Source organism: Pinus tabuliformis, chromosome 3_2, assembly GCF_031772625.1.
Source record: "Pinus tabuliformis cultivar Carrire ecotype Pingquan chromosome 3_2, CPIR1, whole genome shotgun sequence".
In the NCBI taxonomy this organism is placed as follows: Eukaryota; Viridiplantae; Streptophyta; class Pinopsida; order Pinales; family Pinaceae; genus Pinus; species Pinus tabuliformis.
The window spans coordinates 283,710,508-283,734,609 of NC_142302.1; the positions used below are offsets into that span (position 1 = coordinate 283,710,508).

The 24,102-nt window shown below is 36.2% G+C and overlaps 1 protein-coding gene across 1 annotated transcript in view; it reads left to right on the plus strand.

The window, feature by feature from the left end:
• The window catches only part of LOC149180729 (immune-associated nucleotide-binding protein 9-like), a 176,497-nt gene extending 156,402 nt beyond the window's left edge, over positions 1-20,095 (plus strand). Inside the window, exon 5 of the mRNA XM_089416249.1 lies at positions 19,643-20,095. Within this exon, the coding sequence (XP_089272375.1) occupies positions 19,643-19,873 (231 nt within the window). The 3' untranslated portion in view covers positions 19,874-20,095. The remainder of the gene's footprint in view (positions 1-19,642) is intronic.
• Positions 20,096-24,102: the final 4,007 nt, after the last annotated feature.

Below are 24,102 nucleotides of genomic sequence, written 5' to 3' on the forward strand. Positions count from 1 at the left end.
GAATGGGAATCATTGAAAGAAAGACATCATGGGATGGACAGCAAAATGATACTATCAGAAACCCAAATTTTAGGAAAAACCAAAACCCGAATGTTGGAAGGGCTAGCCCCGACCATGATATAAGACCTCCTTTTCAACAAAACTATACTGAAGCACCAACATCTAATGAACCAATAGAGGACACTCACATAAAATTGATGGGTTTGAAGAGTGACCAACAAGTTTTCCTAACCAAGGAAGACCAAGATGACCATGATATAAATCAATTTCAGACCAAGTTTGGTGAGTCTTTTGACTTTAAAGAAGGCTATGATTCAGCTGTGTATGAGGTGCACAAGTAATACAAATTGAGGACCAGAACCATAGATGTGCCTGAAAATATCAAGCCAAAGGATACCAAACAACCCAAGAAGATAAAAGAAAATTCTGCCCTCATAGAACATGCTGATAAAACAGTCCCAAAGCCAAAAGAAGTGACTATGGAAGATATAACAGACATACAGTCCTCTAAAAATTAGCCTTTTGTATCCTTTCCCTCAAAAGAAAATTCAAACAGCAATCTTGAAAGCCTTCCCAAAACAGAAATACCTCAAGATATCACTGAAAATCAAGAGAAGAACACTGAAACTCCAATGGAAAAAGGAAAATCTGCCACTCACAAGACTAAAACTCAATCAGAGAAACCATTTGATTTAGAGGCAGAAATTGGTAAATTAAAGATATCTATTCCTCTCTCTGAGCTTGATAAACATGATGTATATAGGTAGCAAATCAAAATATCGCTACAAATTCCAAAGAACAGGGATGATGTTAATGTCCTAGATGATCAACCTGAGCTGCTTTTTGGTCTTGAAGTCAATGGAAAATCAGCAAATGGAGTTGTTCTGCCCTTTTATGTGAGCTTGCACATCCACGATAAAGTTTTGCACAATGCAATGTTTGATTCAGGTGCTTCACACAACCTAATGCCCAAAGCTGTAATGGAAAAGCTAAACCTTGATGTTACTAGACCTTACAAAGACTTATTTTCATTTGATTCTAGTCAAGTCAAGTGCTTAGGCTTAATCAAATATTTATGTGTGTCTTTAGTCCAATACCCCAACAAAACAATCCTAATGGATGTGGTGGTAGCTAATATTCCACCCAAATATGGCATGTTGTTATCAAGATCTTGGGGAGCCAAACTCCAAGGATCTTTGTAATTAGACCTCTCTTATGCCACTATTTCAATCTTTGGGCAACCAAAGAGACTGTATAGGGAAACATTGATGAAATATGTGGTAAGTAGTGAGGAAAAGCCCCAAAACTTTCCTATCTATTCAATCCATTCTGATATGGATTCTTTCATCTTGTTTAATGGTAATATGAGTACTCCCACTGATGATAAGCCTTTGGCTTTAGAGGAAGAAATGTGCATACATGAAGAATCGGTTGCCCAAAACCTTGAAACTGTTGAAACAATTGATGCAACCAGTGCACAAGACAAACTACATGAAACAGAAAACTTAAATCTGCCCACTCCAAAAATGATTACAACTCCCAATACTAGTCAAAACCAAGAAATCCTTTGGTATTTAGAATTTGATGGTTCAGTAAATAAGTTAGGAGCAGGGGTAGGAGTGTGGATCCATAATAGGCAAACCAACCATGTAGAGGGTCATGCCTATAGATTAAATTTCAAATGCACCAAAAACATGGCAGAGTATGAAGCCCTCCTTTTAGGCCTTAAGCTGATCAAATCTCTAGGAGCAACAAAAGTTTCTATTCTAGGAGACTCTGATCTGATTATTCAACAAATGAAAGGCAACTTTGTCACTAATGACAATAGGTTAAGGGCCTATAGGAAGGCAGCCTCAGAAATACTTAATACCTTCACCGAATCCAAGCTTACTAAAATTTCAAGAAGCCATAATCTCCATGTGCATAGCCTAGCTACCTTTGCTAGCACTTGCAAGCTGCCTTTTGAGCCCAATCACCATTTCACTGCTGAAATAAAGCACAGGCGTGCTGTCCCAAATAATGTCAGACCCTGGCAAGTGTTTGAAAATGATGCACAGATTAATAATTTCTTGACTTTACAGCAAGAATTTTCAAGCTTAAACATTGATACTGATGCCATGGATGACCCACAACAGCAAATGAGCGAAAATTAGCGAACTATAACAGCTGAAGCAGCAAATCAAATGCTGCACCCAACCATTTTTGATGACAAAAACATACAAGAGCTGAAACAAATCAATCTTGATGAAATAGCTGAAGCAGAAGCTGAGATCATTGAAGTCAAAGATAACTTTCTGCCCACTAGCCTGACTCCATTAGAAGATATTTTTGATGCAAATGATATACCCAAAAAACCAAAAATGCAACCCTTAAACGCTGCCATTGAAGACTGCAATATTGGGACAGCAGAGAAGCCCAAAATGATAAAACTGTCCAAGTCTTTGCCTGCCGATCAAAAACCAAAATATGTTGACTTGTTTAAAGAGTTCCAAGATGTTTTTGCTTGGAGTTATGAGGACCTAAAGTCCTATGGCACTTCAGTTATTCAGCATACCATTCCTTTAAAACCAAATCAAAAGCCTTTCAAACAGAAATTAAGGAGAATAAATCCTATGCTTCTCCCCTTGATTGAAAAAGAAGTAAAGAGAATGTTTGAGGCTGGCGTTATAGCACCCATTAGATTTTTTGAATGGGTATCCAACCTAGTGCCCACAAGGAAGAAAACATGTGAGATTAGACTATGTGTTGACTTAAGAAATCTGAACCAAGTCTCCCTTAAATATCACTACCCATTGCCAAAGATGGATCATATTCTACAAAGAGTAGTGGGGTCTTCAAGAATTTCATTACTAGATGGCTTCTCAGGTTTCAATCAGATATTAGTTCACCCGGATGATCAGGACAAAACAACATTTACAACACCATGGGGAACCTTTAAATATGTGAAAGTGCCTTTCGGACTTAAGAACACAGGTGCTACCTTTCAAAGGGCCATGGACATTGCTTTTGCCAAAGAAATCCATGATTTCTTAGTGGTCTACCTTGATGACCTTACCCCATTTTCAAAATCTGATCAAGAGCATCTAAAACATCTAAGGCAAGTATTCCTAACTTGTAGGAAGTATGGCATATCCTTGAATCCTAAGAAATCCCTCTTTGGCCTAGAGGAAGGCAAATTGCTAGGCCATATCATCTCAAAAGATGGTATTAGAATCGATCCGGAAAGGATTCAAGCCATTCTTCAAGTCCCTTATCCAAGAAACATCAAAGAACTGCAAGCTTTTCTTGGAAAGATCAATTTCCTAAGAAGATTCATTCCTAACCTGGCTGAGCTGATAAGATTACTAAACAACATGTTAAAGAAGGATTCCAAAGTAAAATGGACTTTAGAAGCCAAGAAAGCCTTTGAGGGCATAAAAATTGCCTTAACCCAAACACCAGTCCTCACAAGTCCACAATTTCACAGAGATTTTATCATTTTTTCATTTGCATCTGAAAATACCATTGCTGTTGTCCTTTTGCAAAAGGATGACAAGGGAAATGAAAAGCCTATTGCTTTCTTCAGCAGAGCCCTTAGAGATGCCCCCTTGAAGTATCAAATAATGGAAAAGCAGGCCTATGCCCTTGTTAAAGCAGTCAAAGATTTCAGAGTTTACATTTTATATTCCCATGTAATTGCTTATGTGCCAAATGCTGTTGTAAAAGACATCCTAACTCAAGAGGGAATTGAAGGCAAAAGGGGCAAATGGATTGCCAATATCCTTGAATATGACATTGAGATAAAGCCCACTAAACTGATAAAAGGACAAGGTCTAGCCAAATTGATGACCGAAACCAATTTTCAGGCCCTAGACATTAATCAACTAGACAATGAACAGGAGCTGGCGACTCCACAGATCAGCCAAGCTTTTTTGCAATCCCCCTGGTATGCTAATATTTGTTTTATATTGTTAAACCTGTGTGCTCCTCTAGGGTTGTCCAGAACCAAAAAGAGATTCTTAAAAATGAAAGCCTCAAAGTTTTGTGTCTTAGATAGTGCCCTGTTTTGGAGAAATCATGAGGGCATATTGCTTAATTGTTTAACTATGAATGAAACTGATAGTGTTATGAAAGAGTTTCATGCAGGGGACTGTGGAGGACATTTGTATTGGAAGTCTACTGCTGATAAGATATTAAGGGCTGGTTTCTATTGGCCCTCCCTCTTTGCCGATGTCAAAAAGTTTGCTGTTTCATGCCATAAGTGCCAAATCTTTGAAGGCAAAAGAAAGCTATTGCCTCTACCCCTTAAGCCCATTTCAACTGAGAATCCTTTTCAACAATGGGGTTTAGACTTCATTGGAGAAATCCACCCATCCTCTTCTAGCCAGCATAAGTGGATTTTGACTGCTACAGATTATTTTACCAAGTGGATTGAGGCCATCCCTTGTAGGCAAGCCAATGATTCAACCATTATCCAATTCCTTGAAACCAATATTTTGTCCAGATTTGGCTGCCCTGAAAAGATCATTACAGACAACGTTGCTGCCTTTAAATCCAAGAAAATGATCAGTTTTTGCCACAAATTTCACATTACCTTAGGCCACTCCACAGCCTATTACCCTCAAGGTAATGGCCTGGCCGAATCATCCAATAAGAGCCTCATTAACATCATCAAGAAAGTGCTAGAGGAAAACAAAAAGAATTGGCACAAGAAGCTTGTAAATGCCCTATGGGCTAACAGATTGACAACCAAGAGATACATTGGAATGAGCCATATGAGTTAGTCTATGGAATGGAGGCAAGATTCCCTTCATCTTTGGGAATCCCTGTTATCAAATTGCTACAAGAGATTCAAGCTGAGCCTAATGATATCCAAAGAAGGATCAGTCAAACAATCCATTTACAGCAAACAAGGGAGCAAGTGTATCATAGAGCTCAGATTTTGCAAGAAAAGCTGAAGAGGATGTTTGATAGAAGAACAAAGGCCGAAGACTTATTTATAGGCAACAAAGTGCTTAGGTGGGACTCAAGGAGAGAAGATAAAGGAAAGCATGGCAAATTTGATTTCCTGTGGAAAGGACCATTTGTTATTCAAGCTGTACAAGGCAACAACACCTATTTTCTGAAGAGTTTGGATGGTACAGAAGCTGAAGATGGCCCTGTTAATGGCCGAATGCTCAAGCACTATCATGATCCCTATTGAGGGATATAACAAAGCTCTGTATTATTTTGTACATTAATATTTGTATTTCTCAGCATTTTTATTGCAGTCCAAAAAGGAACAGCGCAACAATTTTGAAGGAAGGATAAAAGGAAATGTAGCACTCAGATCTCTGTTTTTGAATTAATTTCAAAGAAGTGCTCAGGTAAAGATGAATATGTTTATAAGCACTCAGTCAGCAACAAACATCGCTGTAAATATCACAGCAATTCAGTTAAAAAGGGCTGCATAAAGGTTGCAAAAGAGTCAGATCATATAGCAGCCAGCAAAAGGAGTGTTTCAGTTTACAGCAACAGTTGAAGAACAAGGCATTCTGACCTGCTGTTCTTGGCTTTTCATCTAGAAAAGCCATCCCCAAGTGGAGCCACTGTTAGCCTCCTATTGCAATAGGTTTTCATATTTCATGATTGACAGTTAACAGTGCCAAATATGTCATCTTTTTCATGTTGCAAAGGTTCCATATTTCCAAGAAAACTCAAAAAATTTAAAAAATGTAAAGAGGGTATGCCATAAAAGAACAATCAAAGGGCAAAAAGAACAATGAATGGGCCAAAGAGAAAAATGAAAGAAATGAACCCCAAACAAAAGGCCAGGAAAGTGTGCTAGCTCAAATGCCACTACTATGTTCCATTTTTGATGAATTATTCCATTTTTGAAGAGTTTCACAGTTAAGGGAAGGCCAAACAACTTAATCTTGGCTTCCCTAGGTTTAAATTTCTTGTTTTAGAAGATAGAGAATAAAAACCTGTCCAAACTGTTTAATCTTGGCAGATTGTTAGATAGGTAGAAAAGCAAGGGTGCTCAACAGCTTAATCTGAGCCCTAGGAAGATATAAGGGTATATTTAGATAGGAGGATAGCCAAAAGGAAAGAAGAAAAGCTGGGTTTGCTACTTTAAGTGCACCCAAACAAAAAGAGGACAAAATGCTAGGTAAGTAGGCTGGGTAGGTAGTTTTGTGGTTGCAGAATGATGAATTGTGATCAATTTTGTGTTTCAAAGTGTTTATATTGCTTCAGATCACAAGTATAAAGCAGTTTTCCCTTGGAGCAGCTCAAGAGAGGCATGTCTAACTTCCCCTTCTTCCTTTTTCCCCAAATCATTCACTAACTTCCCCTAAAGACGTTAAGATCTGCTTAATATCTCTAAAAATCATCATATTCCATAACATTGGCCTATGTAAGGATCTGCTTTACTTAGGGGTGCTCATATTTCTTCTACAAGTCCTATTTCCCCTTTGTAGCCTAAGATTTCTATACTTAGCACTTTCTGCTCAACATTCATATTAATTTTTAGCTCTACTATGTAAATCCCTATCTATTTCCCCTCCCCCTACTAAAATATGTTATAAATCCCTTTTATATACATATCCCCTCCTCTGGTTGAAATATAACCATAAGTAATGCTTGGGAATTACTAATTTTGCTTGAAACTTAGTAAGAACCCTCATTTTGCTCATGTAAACCCCTTCCAATGCTATCAGACCCCTTTCGATGCATTAAGGTCCCCTTCCAAGGCATAAAAACCTTCCTCCGATTCACTAAAACCCATCTCCGATTGCAAGCATCCTCCCTCGATCGCTTTAAACCTTTTTCATTCATTAAAATCCTCCTCCCAATTACATCCCCCCCCCCTCTGACGCGATATCGATGTCGAAGGTCGCAGTGATCATTTGTTGGCCCATATAGTTATGCTCCGATGGAAACCCTTCGATCACGACTTCACAATCGGTAGTCGCAAAGTTTGTGTGCATATAGTTTGTATCCCCGACCCCTCCGCCGATGCGATATCGCTATCGTACCTGAAAGTGATATCGCGTCACAAAGCATTCCTATCGCAATTCCCCACTTTACCCATAATACTCCACTTTATCATTATATATCGTTTTAACGCATTTCTCCAGTTTTGCCGCAAAACTTAAGTTTTTCACAAAACTTATGTTTTGTCGCAACACAAGCCCTCATCGCTATTTCGCTATCGAATCGCGCATATGAACAAAGGCACATACCCCATGTTCCCCACCGATGCGATATGCCGAATGCGCGCTGGCCGTTCGATCAAGCCCCCGCATCAACGGCCCACATCTCGTCGCATCCCATATATTGCTATCGCCCATTAATAAAGGCCTTCGCCCATTCTGCCCCGATATGCGATTGTCGATATGAATATCGCGATCGCTATATCGCGGGTCGCATGCATATATAAATCTCCGCCCCCCTGTCCCCTCCGATTGCGATATTGCGAAATTAATCTCAGCCGTTGGATCTGCCCGCGCTAGATCCAACGGCCCTAATATTTTCAAAGCTACAGTGATCGCTCTTGCCCCATTTTTTCATGAAATTTCATGTTTAAAGGCGTTTTTGCCTTATAAAGGGAAAAAGGGCTTTCCTTATGGTTTCTATTCGGCGCCTGCGCGCGCTCCATCAGCAAGGGAAGCAGGTCATTTCTTCAATAATTTTTCATCGCCTCGGCACATTATTGCTCCAAACAGCAAGATTTGGCCCCAGCAAACCTACAGTCCTCAATCCTCAGCCATTTTGCAGTGTTTCATCATTTTTTGGCAATGTTTTGATCGGCCAAGTGCCGAAACACCTCTAAAGGCCACAGAGGGCGCAACAGCAGCTATTTTGTGCCATAAAGTGGTAGGCAGGGCGATTTAACAGCGTTAAAGTGTATCAGTGGGGCAAAGGAGTCCCGATTCAACAGATAAAGTGCATCAGACCAGCCAAAAGTGTATCAATGTAGCGGCAAAGAGTATCAGTTCAAGATTTGCATGGGAAGACTTTAATTTCAAAGCAGATGAGCAATAAAGAGCCCCCAACAAGTCAAAGAGTATCAGCGATGGAGTAAAGGCCATTTAAGGCTCACCAGAACAGATTAAGAAGCAGTAAAGCCACATGAGAGCAGCGCTTCAGGTTCTAAGGCACAGTTATGGCAAAATGGACAGCGCAGAGCTCAGAGGACACCATAAAGCCTCATTTTTGTTGCAGCTGCCCCAACACAGCATTTAGATAGATATTTTTTCATTTATTTCAACAGAAGTTAGGTTAAACAGAGTTATTTCCTCAGATCTTCCCTCAGATATGTTTTTGTAGATATTTTGCTTATATATACCACCCTGAGCTATGTAATAAGGGTTGGTTGGTTGATAACCTCATTCTAGACTTGCGCTGTATATTTCTGAGAACTTTTATGAACAAAGATTGCTGGAATGCTTGGCTTATGAACTGTCTGGTGTGGATTTGATGGCTGAAGAGTAGATTACAGAATTCTAGTGCTTCTACATGGATCAATAAGTCTTTCTCCCCTGTTTTCAGTTTCTATGTATGCTATATCATCAATGTATCATGATCTAGATGGGAGGAAAGAAGAATAGCTCAGATTTTGCTTAACTGTACTCTGTGCTCAATTCCTGTTATTTCTCTATGTTTTCTTCTGAATTAGTTATAAATATGAATACTTCACTGCTCATATTTGCACTAGTTCCTTCATATATGAATGTTATTTAGGAATTCTTGATTGCTCCTATATAATGTTCACTCACCTTCCCTCTGTTAGCATAATGAAAGCTACTTGACTGCCTTTCATTCCCTGACCTCCATTTCATCCTTATTCCAGCTTGAATATTGGTCCATGTGTAGCTATCCTGCTCTGTAGTCCCTCTTTTCCAAAGAAAACACACCCAGCAGCCCATAATCCTTGACTCCATGCCCAACGGTCTGAACTTCTCACATTTAGCATGCTAACTCTGTCTGAATCATCTTCCATCCCACCAAATTCAAAAAAAACCCATGTACACCATATCTAGCCTAAAATCACGCAAAACAAAGCTAAATCATAAAGAGAGAGCCCTCTCTGATTGCAAGTAGGCTAGAGCTTGCAATCCAAAGATTGGTTTGTGGTTACCTCGGCCGTATCCCTTAAGGAGCCAAAGGGACAACCTGAGTGATAACAATGGGAAAGAGACATAGATATACTTAGGCTAGAGAATGATGCACTAGTAACTAAATATATGTTCTTAAAACCCTTATCAAGTCTCATTTGGACCTTATTAGTTATGTAGATGACCTCTAGATTCATTGGTATCACTTTAGGAAAAGGGAAGGAAACATTGTGGAAGCATGAGCCACTAGGTGAAAAATTAGTGATTATGTTGGGTATATCTCCGAAATGCCTAGATGCACTCCTAAAGTATTCAAAGGTATACATATCCATTCATAGAATAAAGTGATGCTATGTGAACCTAGGAAGGTTGATGAGGTTAATGTGCAAGCATAGGACATAGAGAATATAGGTAAAAAAAAAGGAAAACTAAGTGGTTCCAAATAGAAAGGCCATCAATATGCTTCCATGGATGGAAAGAAGAAGTGGAAAGCAATTGAAAATAATAATGTAGACAATACATAAATACAAGGATGAAAACAACCATTCCAACCATTTTAATATTGATTATCACATTAGAGTTAAGTATTGCAAGCTATATGCAGAAATAAATCCAAAGGATTTTATGGAGGCAAATAATATGGAGGCAAATAATAATAACTTTCTAACCATGGACTTAGGAAAACTAGTGGAGAGTAGCTCATACGTGGATGAATATATTGTCAAAATATAGTGTAAAAGGAGGTGAACTTGAGTATCCTTCATCATAAGGAAGAGTAGGATATGACTTAACTCTTCCATCTTACGATATAGGTCAAGAAGAAAAAGGTGCATGATCTATTTGGTTCCAATTCATGCATAAACCCCATACAAAAAAATAAATTCAAAAATAATGGATTGGAATTTCATGATCACCCTATCCCATATCCATTAGGATGGGTAAATAAGAATGTACGAATCAAGGCCTCTAAATAATGGTTTTTGTTTGTTTGTTATAAGTGCAGAATATATTGATGAAGTGGACGTATATGTAGTACTAATTTATGTCTATGGTGTAGTGTTTTGGTTCTCCTAAATTTATAGACAGTTGAAATCTATATGAGGAGAGAAGAAAATGATCACTGATACCAAGATGGAATAATTTCGTCATTAATACACACAAAGGTATACCAAAAGTATTTTGCATGAGGTTTAACCAAGTGAAGAGATTGATCATTTCTTGTAGGATGTTTGTGATTTATTTCTTAAGAGGGAAAAAAGTTGCTAAAAAATCAAGAAAAGTAAAGGAATCTCTCTTGATATGTTCTAAATAGGAGTTAATTAGAATAGTTGTTATGGGCACACAAAGAAGTTCTTCGGAAGAATTATGGGTTACCACCTAAGAGTGATGTGGAGCATGAAACACATTTTCTACCTAACTCTCTAGTGCCAAATATTGGGTTTAAAAAGAATCCATCATAGAAGTAGATGAACTGTAGAATTAGTACTACCAATTCCTACAATACAAGCTAATTTGACCAAACACCTCACCTTGTGTGCCATCTATCATCATAGTATCCAAGAAGCATGGATCTTAGGAAATGTGTATCAACTACATAATTTTGAGTAAGGCCACTCTCAAGATTCAGTGTCTTCCACCAAGGATTGACATACTTGTTAAATCCATTGTGACTTGCCAAATACTTCACCAGGTTAGATCTAAAATCAAGGTACCAATAGGTATGAGTTAAAGAAGAAACCTTGAATAATACCTTCAAGACAAGGAAATTCCTATATGAATGGATAATAATGTCTTTTATTTTATGCAATGCACTACTACATTCACACATTTGATGAATGATGGATTATGTCTATTTTTAGATCCATTATGATAGTGTATGCAGATGATATATTGGTCTATAGATCTACTTAGGATGAGAAGATCTCACATCTCATGTAGGTATTAGAGAATTTGAGAAATCATAAATTGCTAGCTAACCTTAAGAAATGTGAGTTTGGTTAGCAAACATTTGTGTATTTTAAATATATGATTGTTGTGAAGGAATTCAAGATTGATCTCATGATGATGGAGGTAATTTCCACATAGTTAGTTCTTACAAATGACATTGAGGTTAGGAAGTTTATTGCCACAATATAATACCTACAAAATTTTATAACACCCATCATAGCTATAGTTATGCTACTTCATTCCATTGTAGATAGTAGTAATAGTTTTTAGTAGGAAATAATTAGTAGAGAGCTTCCAATGAGGTGAAATTGAGGATCCATCTAGCACTATATCTTGCACTACTTAATTTTTAGAAGCCTTTCAAAGTGAAGAATGATATAGGTTGATTTGTTATGGTAATGATAATTCTACAAGGACACAAGTAAATATGATATCATTTTGAAATGTTTCATGGTGCAGTCCTAAACTACACCATGTATGATAATGAACTCTACAACCTAGTTCAAGTTGTCAAGAAGTGAAAGAATTATCTAGCGGAAAAGGAAACCATTATTCACATTTATCACTAGCCACTATAGTATTTCATGCCCAAAGCAATATTCAACAAACCAAGCACTAAAAGTGGAAGTGGTCTATGTAAAAATTTCATCCTCTTATGAAATATAAGAAGACAAATATTGACATGTTTGCAAACATGCTTTCAAGGCAACCCATATACAAGATTATAGGTTTGGGAATTCATATGCACTTGCATCCTTTTATTGATGATGTATACATAGAAGACATGGGAAATTTCAAGGATGGACAATTATCTTGAAGTTTAGAAACATTGGGGAATCTCACTAGTCCCTAATATGAAAACTATAAAATCTTTATTGATATATTTGTAAAATTATTAAAATTTGTAATGATTTTATATATAGTCTCTATATAATGTTGGTGATTTTTAAGGTAAAATTACTTTATATCATAAAACTTGTCTGAACTATTTTTATAAAATATGGAAACTGGTGAATCGTTTTTATTGAAAAATCATTCAAAATTAGCGCACCTACGAATATTAGCCCCTAAAATTTTCCATGCTAGAAAATAGAGATTATAAAGAAGTGTTTCAATAGATATAGAGCTAAATATAAATAAACAAAGGTGATGGTAAGGATGACTTTCATCTCTATAATGGGTTGCTCTACAAGCTAAACAAACATGTGTTCCTATAGGTGAAAAAATGTAGCTTATTGGAGAGGCTAACACGTCCAAGGATGTAGGAGTTTTTTTTGTTGAAAAGATAGTTTGCAACTCATATAGGTATGTGTATTCATATGATGCAACAAGATGTATCTCAATTTATTATCAGATGCATACTATGTTATACTTAAAAGTCTAGTAATAAAAATCAAGGTTGATACCATCCCTTGTAAAATGGAAGATGCACATTCTTATACCTCATTAAAGTCCCATTAAAGGAAAGAAGGAAAAAAAATGTTGCGTAAAATCTCTAGTTGCACTTTGGGATGGCAAGGAGAATCTCAAATAGGGAGACCATATTTCTAAATGACTTTTGGACTATGCTTTAGTAGAAGTTAGACACCAATTTGAAGAAATCTACAACTTTCCATATGAAAATTTATGGAAAATCATAATTAATAAATAAAAAATTGGTACATATTTTGACGGGTTAAGATAAAACACATTAAAAGATATAGGATTAAAATTTGTGTATGTTCAACACTCTTACATTAGAGAAATCCACAAATTACTACTAAATCCCATTTTGAAACTTGTTTCTGGTATTTTTAACCATTTCCCTTACATGTTGTATATATAAAGCAAGGACAAGTGGTGAAATACATCACATGAGAAGCATTTGAACTAAAAGAAATTATTGAAAAGATTATGGAAATCCATTTGCATGCATAACAGACATTGAAGAAGTCACCAAAAACATATCAGGCCCAACATGATTAACACAAGTTTGAAAAAAATTCAGGGTGAGAGGTAGAATTTGGTTGCATATGAACAAGTAAAAGGCTAAAAGGTATTGTCAATAACATTAAGGATCTATAGTTCAGTTCTTTTGAAGTATTGGAGAAGGTAGGTAATAATGCCTATATAATTAATCTACCGATATTTATGTTAGTTTACTCAAAAGGAACAATGGAAGCTCTAAAACTCTATAAACCTTTCTAAATGACTTTTGGACTATGCTTTGGAAGAAGTTGGACACCAATTCGAATAAATATACAACTTTCCATATGCAAATTTATGGAAAAGCACAATTAATAAATAAGACCTTGGTACATAGTTTGATGGGTTAAGACAAAACATATTAAAAGATATAGCATGAAAAATTGTTTATGTTTAACACTCTTATAATAGAGAAATCAACAAATTACTGCAAAATCCCATTTTGAAACTTGTTTTTGGTATTTTTCACCATTTCCCTTAGATGTTGCATATATAAAAGAAGGGCAAGTGGTGAAATGCATCACAGGAGAAATGTTTGATGTAAAAAAAAATTATTGAAAAGATTATGGAAATCCATTTGCATGCATAACAAACATTGAGGAAGTCACCAAAAACATATCAGGCCCAACATGATTAACAAAAATTTGAGAAACATTCAAGGTGGGAGGTAGAATTTGGTTGCATATGAACAAATAAAAGGTTGAAAGGTATTGTCAAGAACATTAAGGATCTACGGTTCAGTTCTTTTCAAGTATTGGAGAAGGTAGGTAATAATGCATATAGAATTAATCTACCCCTATTTATGTGAATTTACTCAAAGTTAACAATGGAAACATTAAAACTCTATGAACCTTTCATGTTGAATGAAGAAACTAAAGTGTAGGTCCCACCTACCATAGAGAACTGAGCACTAGAAATTTACACATAGTTGCAAAAGATACAATTTTGCGAAAGAAGTTGATAACCGCCAAACAAGGACAAAATGAATTTTGGTAAGTTAGGTTGAAACATCTTCTAAAGAGGGCCAAGTGGTCCTACGGGGAGAAGATAGAGGGAAATTTTTCTTCACCTCATTCAACAAAATACTTTGGGAATAAAACCTCCCTAATTGGGGAGGTATGGTCCAAAATGGACCATTATATTATATTTCCTTTATCTTGGCACTTTTTGGGTGGAAATATAATAGGAATTATGTTATATAACCCATTCAGGCACAGGCCTTGAATTTGGTAATTTGGGGTTTGGAACCTTTCAGGGTCATTTTGAGGCATCAAATGACACTTTCAGGGGTCAAAACATTGTGAGCTTATCTTGCAATTATTTTGGGGTTCAAAACTTTATGAGCATAGCTTGTGGTTCTTCAATGTTGTTCTACATGTCAAAATATTTTTGGTGGCACGAAAATCATCTCCTTCAGAGTTAGTATGTGGAAGTTATTCCCCTCATAATTTGACCTACCTTGTTGAGCAACAGGGTACCAAGTGGAAGCAATGTGAACCCTAATTACTTACACATGTAGGGCTAGTCACACATGGAATTTGAAGATTTTAGATGGTCCAAAATGCTAACATTAGTTGAGGGTTGATGCATGCAAAACCCTTATCACTAACCCCATATAGCTATAAAAATATGTTACATACTAGGCCACTAGGCAAAAACGGATTTGCTTATTTTAATATTGTTATTGTTCCATTGTTGAGTAGAACATCTAACTGAGAAGATAAAAGAATTTATAATAGTCAATTAGATTATAATGCAAGGGAAATTTTAGGGGCTAACTTTCGCACGTGGGCTAATTTTCAATGTTTTTTCTAAAACAAGATTCACCAATATCCATTTTTTCTAAAAATTATTCACTCACATTTTATAGTATAATATTATTTTACTTTTAAAATGGCCTAAATTTTATATAGACTAATATAAAATTATTAGAAATATAAATATTTTTACAAAAATATTACCAAATATTTTACAATTTGCTTATTAGAGATTAGTAACATTCTCCAAAATTTCTAAACTTTAAAATAAACTTCAACACTTAAAATTTTGGTTAATATCCATAAAAACTCAATAGTAGGTACCTATTTCTTTATACTTACATTTTATAATGTTGTTTTTTATTACCATTTTAAGGAGGCGTTTGCATTTCTATGAGTGTTTTGTTTAGGAGGTGTTTGCATTTAGGATTAGGATTTCCTGCACGATTTGATTCTGTAGTGTGGGGGTTGGACTATGGATGTGTTGTCTTAATGAATAAAATATCTTAGAATTGGCAATAGACCAAGTTAAGAAGCCTTCCTGTATAGGTCTCTTCCACCCTAATATAAAACTAGATTTTCCAAGTGTATTGACTGACATCGCAAAAGATAAAGATAAAGATGGTGTCCATGGAGTAGTTCTTTTGGTACTTTGATTTACTAAATTTTGTTTCTTGCACCTTACATTCTCTGTTATGCTCACCGTGTTGGAGATCAGATGCACAACAAACATGAAAAAAACATATACACAGCTATTAAAAAATATGCACAGGAGACACAGCTTTTTAACGTGGTTCACCCAACCATTCTGGGCTACGTCCACCAAACATAGGCATCGGCAAAATTTTATTATCAATCAGGAGATTACATAAATCAATTCCTCACAAACTCTCACGCACACAACCCAATCCGTCTGGACACCTGTTTTATAGCTAAGAGGATCTAACTGTCTCATAAATCCTCCTACAGCAAATATAGGATGCATTAACTCACTCCCAACAAAATAGAGCTAATATAGCAACCAAATCAGATTGTTGTCACCTACTGAGATTTTTGCCTATTTGACTAAAACCGAAAATCTCATCAATCTCCACCTTGACAACAATTAGCCTGATGCCCTATTTCTTTATCGTTTATTTATTTTTTCTGCAAGCCAAGAGAAGCCAAACACCAACGCAGCTTCTCCAACAACACTGGTTTCGTGAACATGTCTGCACAGTTTTCCTTTGTATGCACCTTTTCAAGAGAGACTCCCCTTTCAGTGATAACCTGTCTTACAAAATGGTACTTAATTGGAATATGCTTTGATTTACTATGATAGGCGGGATTCTTGGCCAAATGTATTGCACTTTGACTATCACAAAGTAATCTGATGTCCTGTAACCTACCAAACTCACCAAGCAAACCTTTCAACCAAACCGCCTCTTTGCAAGCATGCGAAGCAACAATGTATTCTGCTTCAGTAGTGGATAAAGCAACAATGTTTTGTAGCTTTGACATCCAGCTAATAGCTCCACCTGCAAGAGTAAAGACATACCCTGAAGTTGACCTTCTCTTATCCAAATCACCTGCAAAATCAGAATCAACATACCTGCAAACAGATTCACTACTCTTATTGTAAGTAATACAATAACTACTTGTGCCTCTCAAATACCGAAGCACCCATTTCACTGCTGACCAGTGTTCTTTACCCAGATTTGCCATATACCTGCTAACAACCCCAACTGCATGTGAAATATCTGGTCACGTACAAACCATCGCATACATCAAACATCCTACTACATTGGCATATGGAATTCGAGACATATAATCCTTTTCTTCATCTGTATTAGGACATAAACTGGAAGAAAGCTTAAAATGGGAAGCTAAAGGGACTGACACAGGCTTCACATTGTTCATACCAAACCTCAAAAATATTTTCTCAATATACTTTTGTTGTGATAGCCACAACTTACCATTGCTCCTGTCTCTGAAAATCTCCATGCCCAAAATCTGTCTTGCTGCTCCTAGATCTTTCATATCAAACGTCCTTACCATCTGAGTCTTCAACCTGTTGATTTCTTCAATGCTTTTGCTTGCTAAAAGCATATCGTCAACATACAACACTAAGATAATGAACATGCCATTACAGCCAAAAATATTGCGATCAGCCAAAATATTTAACCCTCTTTCGCTCATATGGCCCAACCTTTGATGCCATAGGCGAATGGAACTACTGTCATGTTCAGACACCGTAGACACATGAACTGACCCTGTTCTTCCTTCTAACTGAAATAGATTTCCTACTTTCTTAGCTTTCATTACTAGTAAAATACCTTTGTAGATTTTCATGACTCCACCTTGAATGACAGTTTTATATCCATTTGTATCAAGTACCCCCAGTGAAATTAGATTTTTTTTTAAATCTGGTACATGTCTTACATCAGTTAACATTTTGGTTGTCCCATCAAACATTTGCAGTTGTATACTCCCAATTCCCACAATATTACATGTTACATCATTACCCATGTACACGACTCCATCATTCACTGATCTATATGTCTTAAACGAGTCTCTATGAATACACATGTGGTTTGATGCACCGGAATCTAACAACCAATGTTGATCATGATTTGACAAATTAACTGATAAGACTTCTTCGCTCATACCTGAACCAGATGCCGAACCTGTATCGGTCGTATTTGCTTCCTTCTTCTCTGTTGATGAAGCTTCTTTAGAAGTTTGTTGTCGCTTCCAGCAATCCTTCTTCAAATGCCCTGATTTGCCGCAGAACCAACACTTTACTTTACTTTTCATACCCTTGGACTTTGAACGCGAATCGCTGCACTTACCAGAGCGTCTTTCTCTAGAACGACCTCTAGCCATCATTGCTTCTGATGTAGAGGTGTCAGCATTCAACCGCTTCCTGGTCTCCTCGGACAACAAAGCTCCGACGACATCATCAAATTCAATGGTTTCAGATGAACTAAGACTTATAGACGTGACAAAATGATCCCACGACTCAGGCAACGAGCACAATAAAGTTATGGCTTTATCCTCGGCTTCAATTTTTACTTCTATGCTTTCTAATTGCACCATTAAAGTATTAAAAACATTCAAATGGTCAGTGATGGAAGTACCTTCCTTCATTCGCAGACTGTATCACTACCGCTTCAGGAGAATCCGATTCGTCAAGGATTTCGTCATATACAACTTCTCCAACTTCGTCCACAAACCAGCCGCTGTCTTCTCTGACACGATGTTAAATAAAACATCATCAGCGAAACACAATCGAATTCTGCTCAAGGCTCTTCCATCCAATTCATTCCACTCATCGTCTGTCAGGGGGTAAGGCAGTTTGGATCTGCCTAACAACGCCTTCGCCACGCCTTGTTGTACCAGCAGATCATGCATCTTTACCTTCCAGATCTCGAAATTGTTTTTGCCATTAAATTTCTCGATTTCAAATCGGGCACTCTGAGTTTTCACCATCTCGTTTAAAAAATAAAAGAATCTCCAATTCCAATTTAAAAAAAAAAAAATTAATCTCAATAAATTCCTATGCCTCAATTTACATTTAATCTCAATAAAAAACAGTGTAAATAAAATTGGCGCTTGCTGATGAATTGACGCTTGTTGATGAACACAAGAACCGCGCCACTTAAAAATCACTTTAAGTGATGACAAAAATGGCGCGTTTATACCTCTAAAATACGCGCTAACCAGAAAATTGGCGCATTGGCGCAATTAATAAACTCGTTTCCGCGCTATGTCAGTTGGTTGGCGCGACACCAAGAATCCACGCAACAGCGATGATTGAAAACATTACCAGCGCTCCACGCAGCTTTTAATACACCACGCAACAGCAGTGATTATACACAAGAGTTTGATAGTCAAAGGTCATACGCACGCGAATATATGGATATACGCACGCACCAAGGCAGCGAATATATGAATATACGCACGCACCAGCAATAGCAGTCAATGGTCACCACGCAGGTTGGACAGCATACACCACACAGGTTTTCAACAGCAATACGCACAAACATCCACCAGCAATACGATCCACCATCCACCAGCGCTCCACCTCCAGCACGCAAACCGGTTTCCGGAAAAACGCTTCTGAACTCCACGCAACCCAGCAACCTATATGCAGGTCTGAAACAATCCGTGGTTTTTAACACCTCCACGCAGCAATCCAGGCAGCACCAATCAGCAATACACTTCACCTCTAGCACGCACCTCCAGCAGGCAATCTCAGCACCTCCAGCACGCACAAATAGTCATATGCCAGCCAGCAATCAGCACCAGGCACCAGCGCTCCAACATCGCTCTGATACCACTTGTTGGAGATCAGATGCACAGCAAACATAAAAAAAACATATACACAGATATTAAAAAATATGCACAGGAGACACAGCTTTTTAACGTGGTTCACCCAACCATTCTGGGCTACGTCCACCAAACATAGGCATCGGCAAAATTTTATTATCAATCAGGAGATTACATAAATCAATTCCTCACAAACTTTCACGCACACAACCCAATCCGTCTGGACACCTGTTTTATAGCTAAGAGGATCTAACTGTGTCATAAATCCTCCTACAACAAATATAGGATGCATTAACTCACTCCCAACAAAATAGAGCTAATATAGCAACCAAATCAGATTGTTGTCACCTACTGAGATTTTTCCCTATTTGACTAAAACCGAAAATCTCAACACACCGGGGATATTTTGGTTGGGGACTCTTCATATTTTACGTCTCCCTGTAATTAAGATAACTTCTGCCCAGGGATAAAGATTGGTTAAGATTTTGCATAAATGGCAAGTTAGCTTCTTGGTGACTCCGATTAAATTTGTATTAAACTCGTTTCCTGAAATTAACTCTGCCTCATACTGCGTTTCATCAGGTAGAGGAGAAATTGCGTATAGCTACAAAAATGTTTGAAGACCAGTTGGCAGCCGAAAAACATGCACGTGAACAGGTTGGCAAAGAATCAGGTCAAAAAATCAGGGAGCTTCATGAGAAATTGCAGAACACAGAAAAGCAGTTGACAGCCGAAAAAGCTGCACGTGAGAAAGAATCAGGTGAAAAAAAGAAAGAATCAGGTGAGAAAAAGAGAAGTTGTCCGATTCTGTAATGTGAATAACTTTGTTTCTAAAACATACAACTATGGTCCAAAGGATTTCGACGTCTTGTAGGTACCTATTTTCAGTGGATTAAAATGATGATTTTAAAATCATTATTTTTAAAGTCAATCCTGTCTCCTTTGAGATTGGAATCTCATTATGCATCGGGCTTGAATTTTATAATTATGTTGAACCTTACGAATATCACTATACCGCAATTTTATTTCATATATACTTTTTATGTTAGTGTATTAAATTAGTGTATTAAATTTTGTAATTAATGTCTATGACTTCATATTAACTTGTTTTAATTTAATGGTGAATTGTATTTTGAAATTATAGATTATTTGTAGAAAATATAGTGTCCAAGATATATCATGGGAATTTCAAAATATTATCGATGTTTTGATTCGTAAAATTTATAAAGCAGTTATCGATATTAGATTAGATGATCATTTATTTATTTTATTTTTGGTGTATATGAATTTTGAGTATTTTTTTTAAATGTGCTAATTATTATTTTGATTAAAAAAATTATGGATTAATTTCTTATATGAAATAATCAATTTTTTTTTATTTTTTTTTTTCTTCACATAAGAATATGTTATAACTAGTGGACTTCCATAATGAAAAGTAATAGATAATTTGTAAAATATTTTTCTTACTTTGATATCAAAATATGTAAAATATTTTGGTGATTAAATTGGTTCTAACCTCTATATCCAAGATCATGACTTTGCACATTTTAATTCACTTCTAACTCAAACTAATTATATAAGATAAATGAAATACATATAATACATATTTGAAACATTACATAGAACCTTAAATAGAAATTACACCCATGGAGCATTATGGCATTTATTATGTTTGAATTTCATAATTACTTAGAATAAACTCATACATCTATACAAGTTGTTACCCAACAACTACCCAAAACGAGAAATTTCAATATTATGCAAAAGTTTTTGTAACATATTCTAAAGGTTATTAGTTGATGCTTTTTTCTCTATTAGCTTTATTGGCTTCTTTACACATATGGTATAACTTACAAATTTCTAAAAATAAATTCCATGACTTACTTTATCATTTTTTGAACAAACTAATGTGCTTTTTTCAACTATAATAATTATAAGCGATGGAAAATATTTTGATAAATTTCATACTTACAACATGTGTTATCTAACACATTTAAAAAAATTAGTAAACACTCCTCGTGCTCATTTTCTTGGAACATGTCTTTGAAATCTCACAACACTAAAAGTTCTTCAATCCTAAGAATTTCATCTCTAATCTTAACACAAAATGCAACAAATTGAAAATGTGATTTGAAGCATTTCTAAAATAGAATAAATGCAATCTATCATATAATCCTAGGAGCGCCTTAAATAGTTTTCATGTTTCCTTCATCACTATTGCAACCAAAACGTTCATTATAACGATGGTGCCACATACATTTCATTACCACAAATTTTGTAATGTAATTATGAATATATAATGTTTAGTTGCCAACATTGATGTTATGATGTCAAACTCTATTATATGGTGTGATGTTTATATTTATTAATAAAAATCCTAGAGCTAAAGAAAAGGAACTACCAATAGATTATGATGTCTTCAGGACTATGAAAGCTTGACTTAAGAGGAAAAATATACCTTGGGTGAAGATTTTCCTTTGATTTGATTGTCAATCTTTCCAAGAAATTGAAATGTTGGGAAGATGAAGGGTCAAGCTGTGATTATAAAATTAAGTGGGACGAGCAATCAAGGTGTTCTTCCTCTTGGTTCTTAAGCTTTCAGTTTCTCCAGTTTCTATTAAAATCATACATCTCACTCTCTCACTTAGAAAATTTCAATTGGAAAAAGGAATCATGACAAATAACTAATTGTTGTATAGTTGACAAATCACCCTATGGTGCTTGTTGGATAGCTAATAAGCCACCATGTTGTGCTTCTTGTATAGCCAATAAACCACCTTGTGCTGATTTCTATATAGCTAATAAACCACCCTCTAGTGCTTGTTGTATAGTTGATAAACCACTCTATGGTGCTTGGTGTATAGATGATAAACCACCCAGTGGTGTTTTTTGTATAGCTAATAAACCACTCTGTGGTGCTTTATTTAGATTCGAGAAAACACCATGTGGTGGTTGTTGTATAGCCGGTAAACTGGCTTGTGGTGCTTGTTGTATAGTTGATAAAACACATTAAGGTGTTTGTTGTATAGTTGATAAATCACATTGTGGTTCTTTCTCTACAATAGATAAACCACCTTGGCGTTTTCTACTAGATGGAAATTAAGAATGGCCATTGGGCTCCATATTTTGATTGTTTAACCAAGCCTTTGGTGTGAAATCATCGAGTTTAGTTATTTTTCAAGGCATCAAAATTTGACTTAGGGGTGGCTAGCTATGAAAAATATTGAAGCATAGTTGACCCTATGGTGCGGTGGAATGTGGGTCACCCTACTTCAACTTCTATTTTTTTTGGGTACAATACATGCGTATTTATTTCTTGCATAGATGGTTTAGTGACATGCATTATTATTTAATTTCTCTTTTTAGAAAATTTATATTTACATGCATTTAGCCTTTAGCAAATTTATCATGGAAGTAGCTATTATATTGTTTCGTTTTAGCTTTTTATATATATTAAATATTGTAACAACACAGGTTGATGAAGATATGCTTATTAAAATATTCTTTAATCATGTCTTGTTGGCATTTCTGTTATATCTTTTCTTCTAGGAGGTGCTAGAAGATGAAACTTGAACCATAGTGAGGGGAAATTTCATTGACCGTCTAGTCCAATTTTCAAATTTGGCTCTCGAAGTTTCACAAAATATGACGAGAGGAAGTTGGACTTCCTAGATTCTTATTTAATTAAGAGGTCATATTGGATTTTTTTCTATCAAGATTTCTTATTAGAGGTTCTACAAGATGAAAATTAGACCATTGTAAGGGGAAATCCTATTGATCATCTAGTGCAACTTTTAAATCTTGGGTCACAACGTTTTAGGAAATATGATTAGAGGAAGTTATGCTTCCTAAATTCTTATTTAAACATGTTATGTTGACATTTATTCTATAACATTTCTTCTGTGGGGGTCCAGAAGATGAAACTTTGACTATAGTGAGGGCAAATTGCTCTGGTAATCTAAACCAATTTCTAAATCTTGGTCCATGATATTTTAGGAGATATGATTGGAGGACGTTGATATTCTTGGATGCTCTTGAAATAATGAATCAAACAAGTCATGTTCACATTGATGCTATACATGTTTTTAATCGAGGTTCCAGAAGTTGGAACTTGTACCATAGTGAGAAAAAATCCCATAAATCCTCTAGTTTAATTTTAAGAACTTGGAATGCTATAATTTAGTATATATGCCTTGAGGAAGTTGTTATATTAGTGTGCATGGAAAGTGTTTGAAAAAATGCCTGAGTGGTCTAATGATCCATTACATACAAACTATTTCATGAAATTCCCCAATGTCAATGTTGATTTCTGGACAGGGATAATATTGTGTCATGTTAACATTGTAGATAATCTATGCATATTTTTTTTTTTGTAAATGTAGGTAGTGCCTTTCTTTTCTATTTATAATAACCAAAGAGACCAGATACATCGTGTTGGTGGCCTCAACCTACCCCAAAGGGAAACCAGGTCTGTTGGCCACCTTAGTTTGCTATATGCATTCCAAAAACAAAATTTAACAAGTCTTTTCATCCTGGCGATATGCACTATACATCTAAAATTACTTAGTAAGCTACTAGCATGCATAAAACAATAAAAGAAAAAAGGTTCACTGAAGCACATAAGAGACTCTAAAGGATCATTCCTTTCTGCCACCAGTATTCGAGTCCATATCAATGGGAGTATCCATTGGTTCAGCCTGACTTGGAGTTGTATGAGCCATCCGGGACAGCTACTGATGCATCTCCTCCAGCTTGTTATTTTGCCTTATCATGATAACCTGGAAATTTTTCATTTCTTTTTGCAGGTTTGGCAAGCCATTTGCAATTTTAGCCATTTCCTTCGCCACCTACTCTAGAGACTTTGCAAGAAGGCATTTTAACACCCAGTAGATGTGAAGAGTTTGCCTATATAGCGTCAACCTTCCTCTCGTATTCCCCGAATCTCTGATCACATCTACCCACTCTTCTGTCTCGGAATCAGACTGTTCCTCCATCACATTGGCTTCCATTTCTTGAATGATCTGATGAATATCTTAATTTGT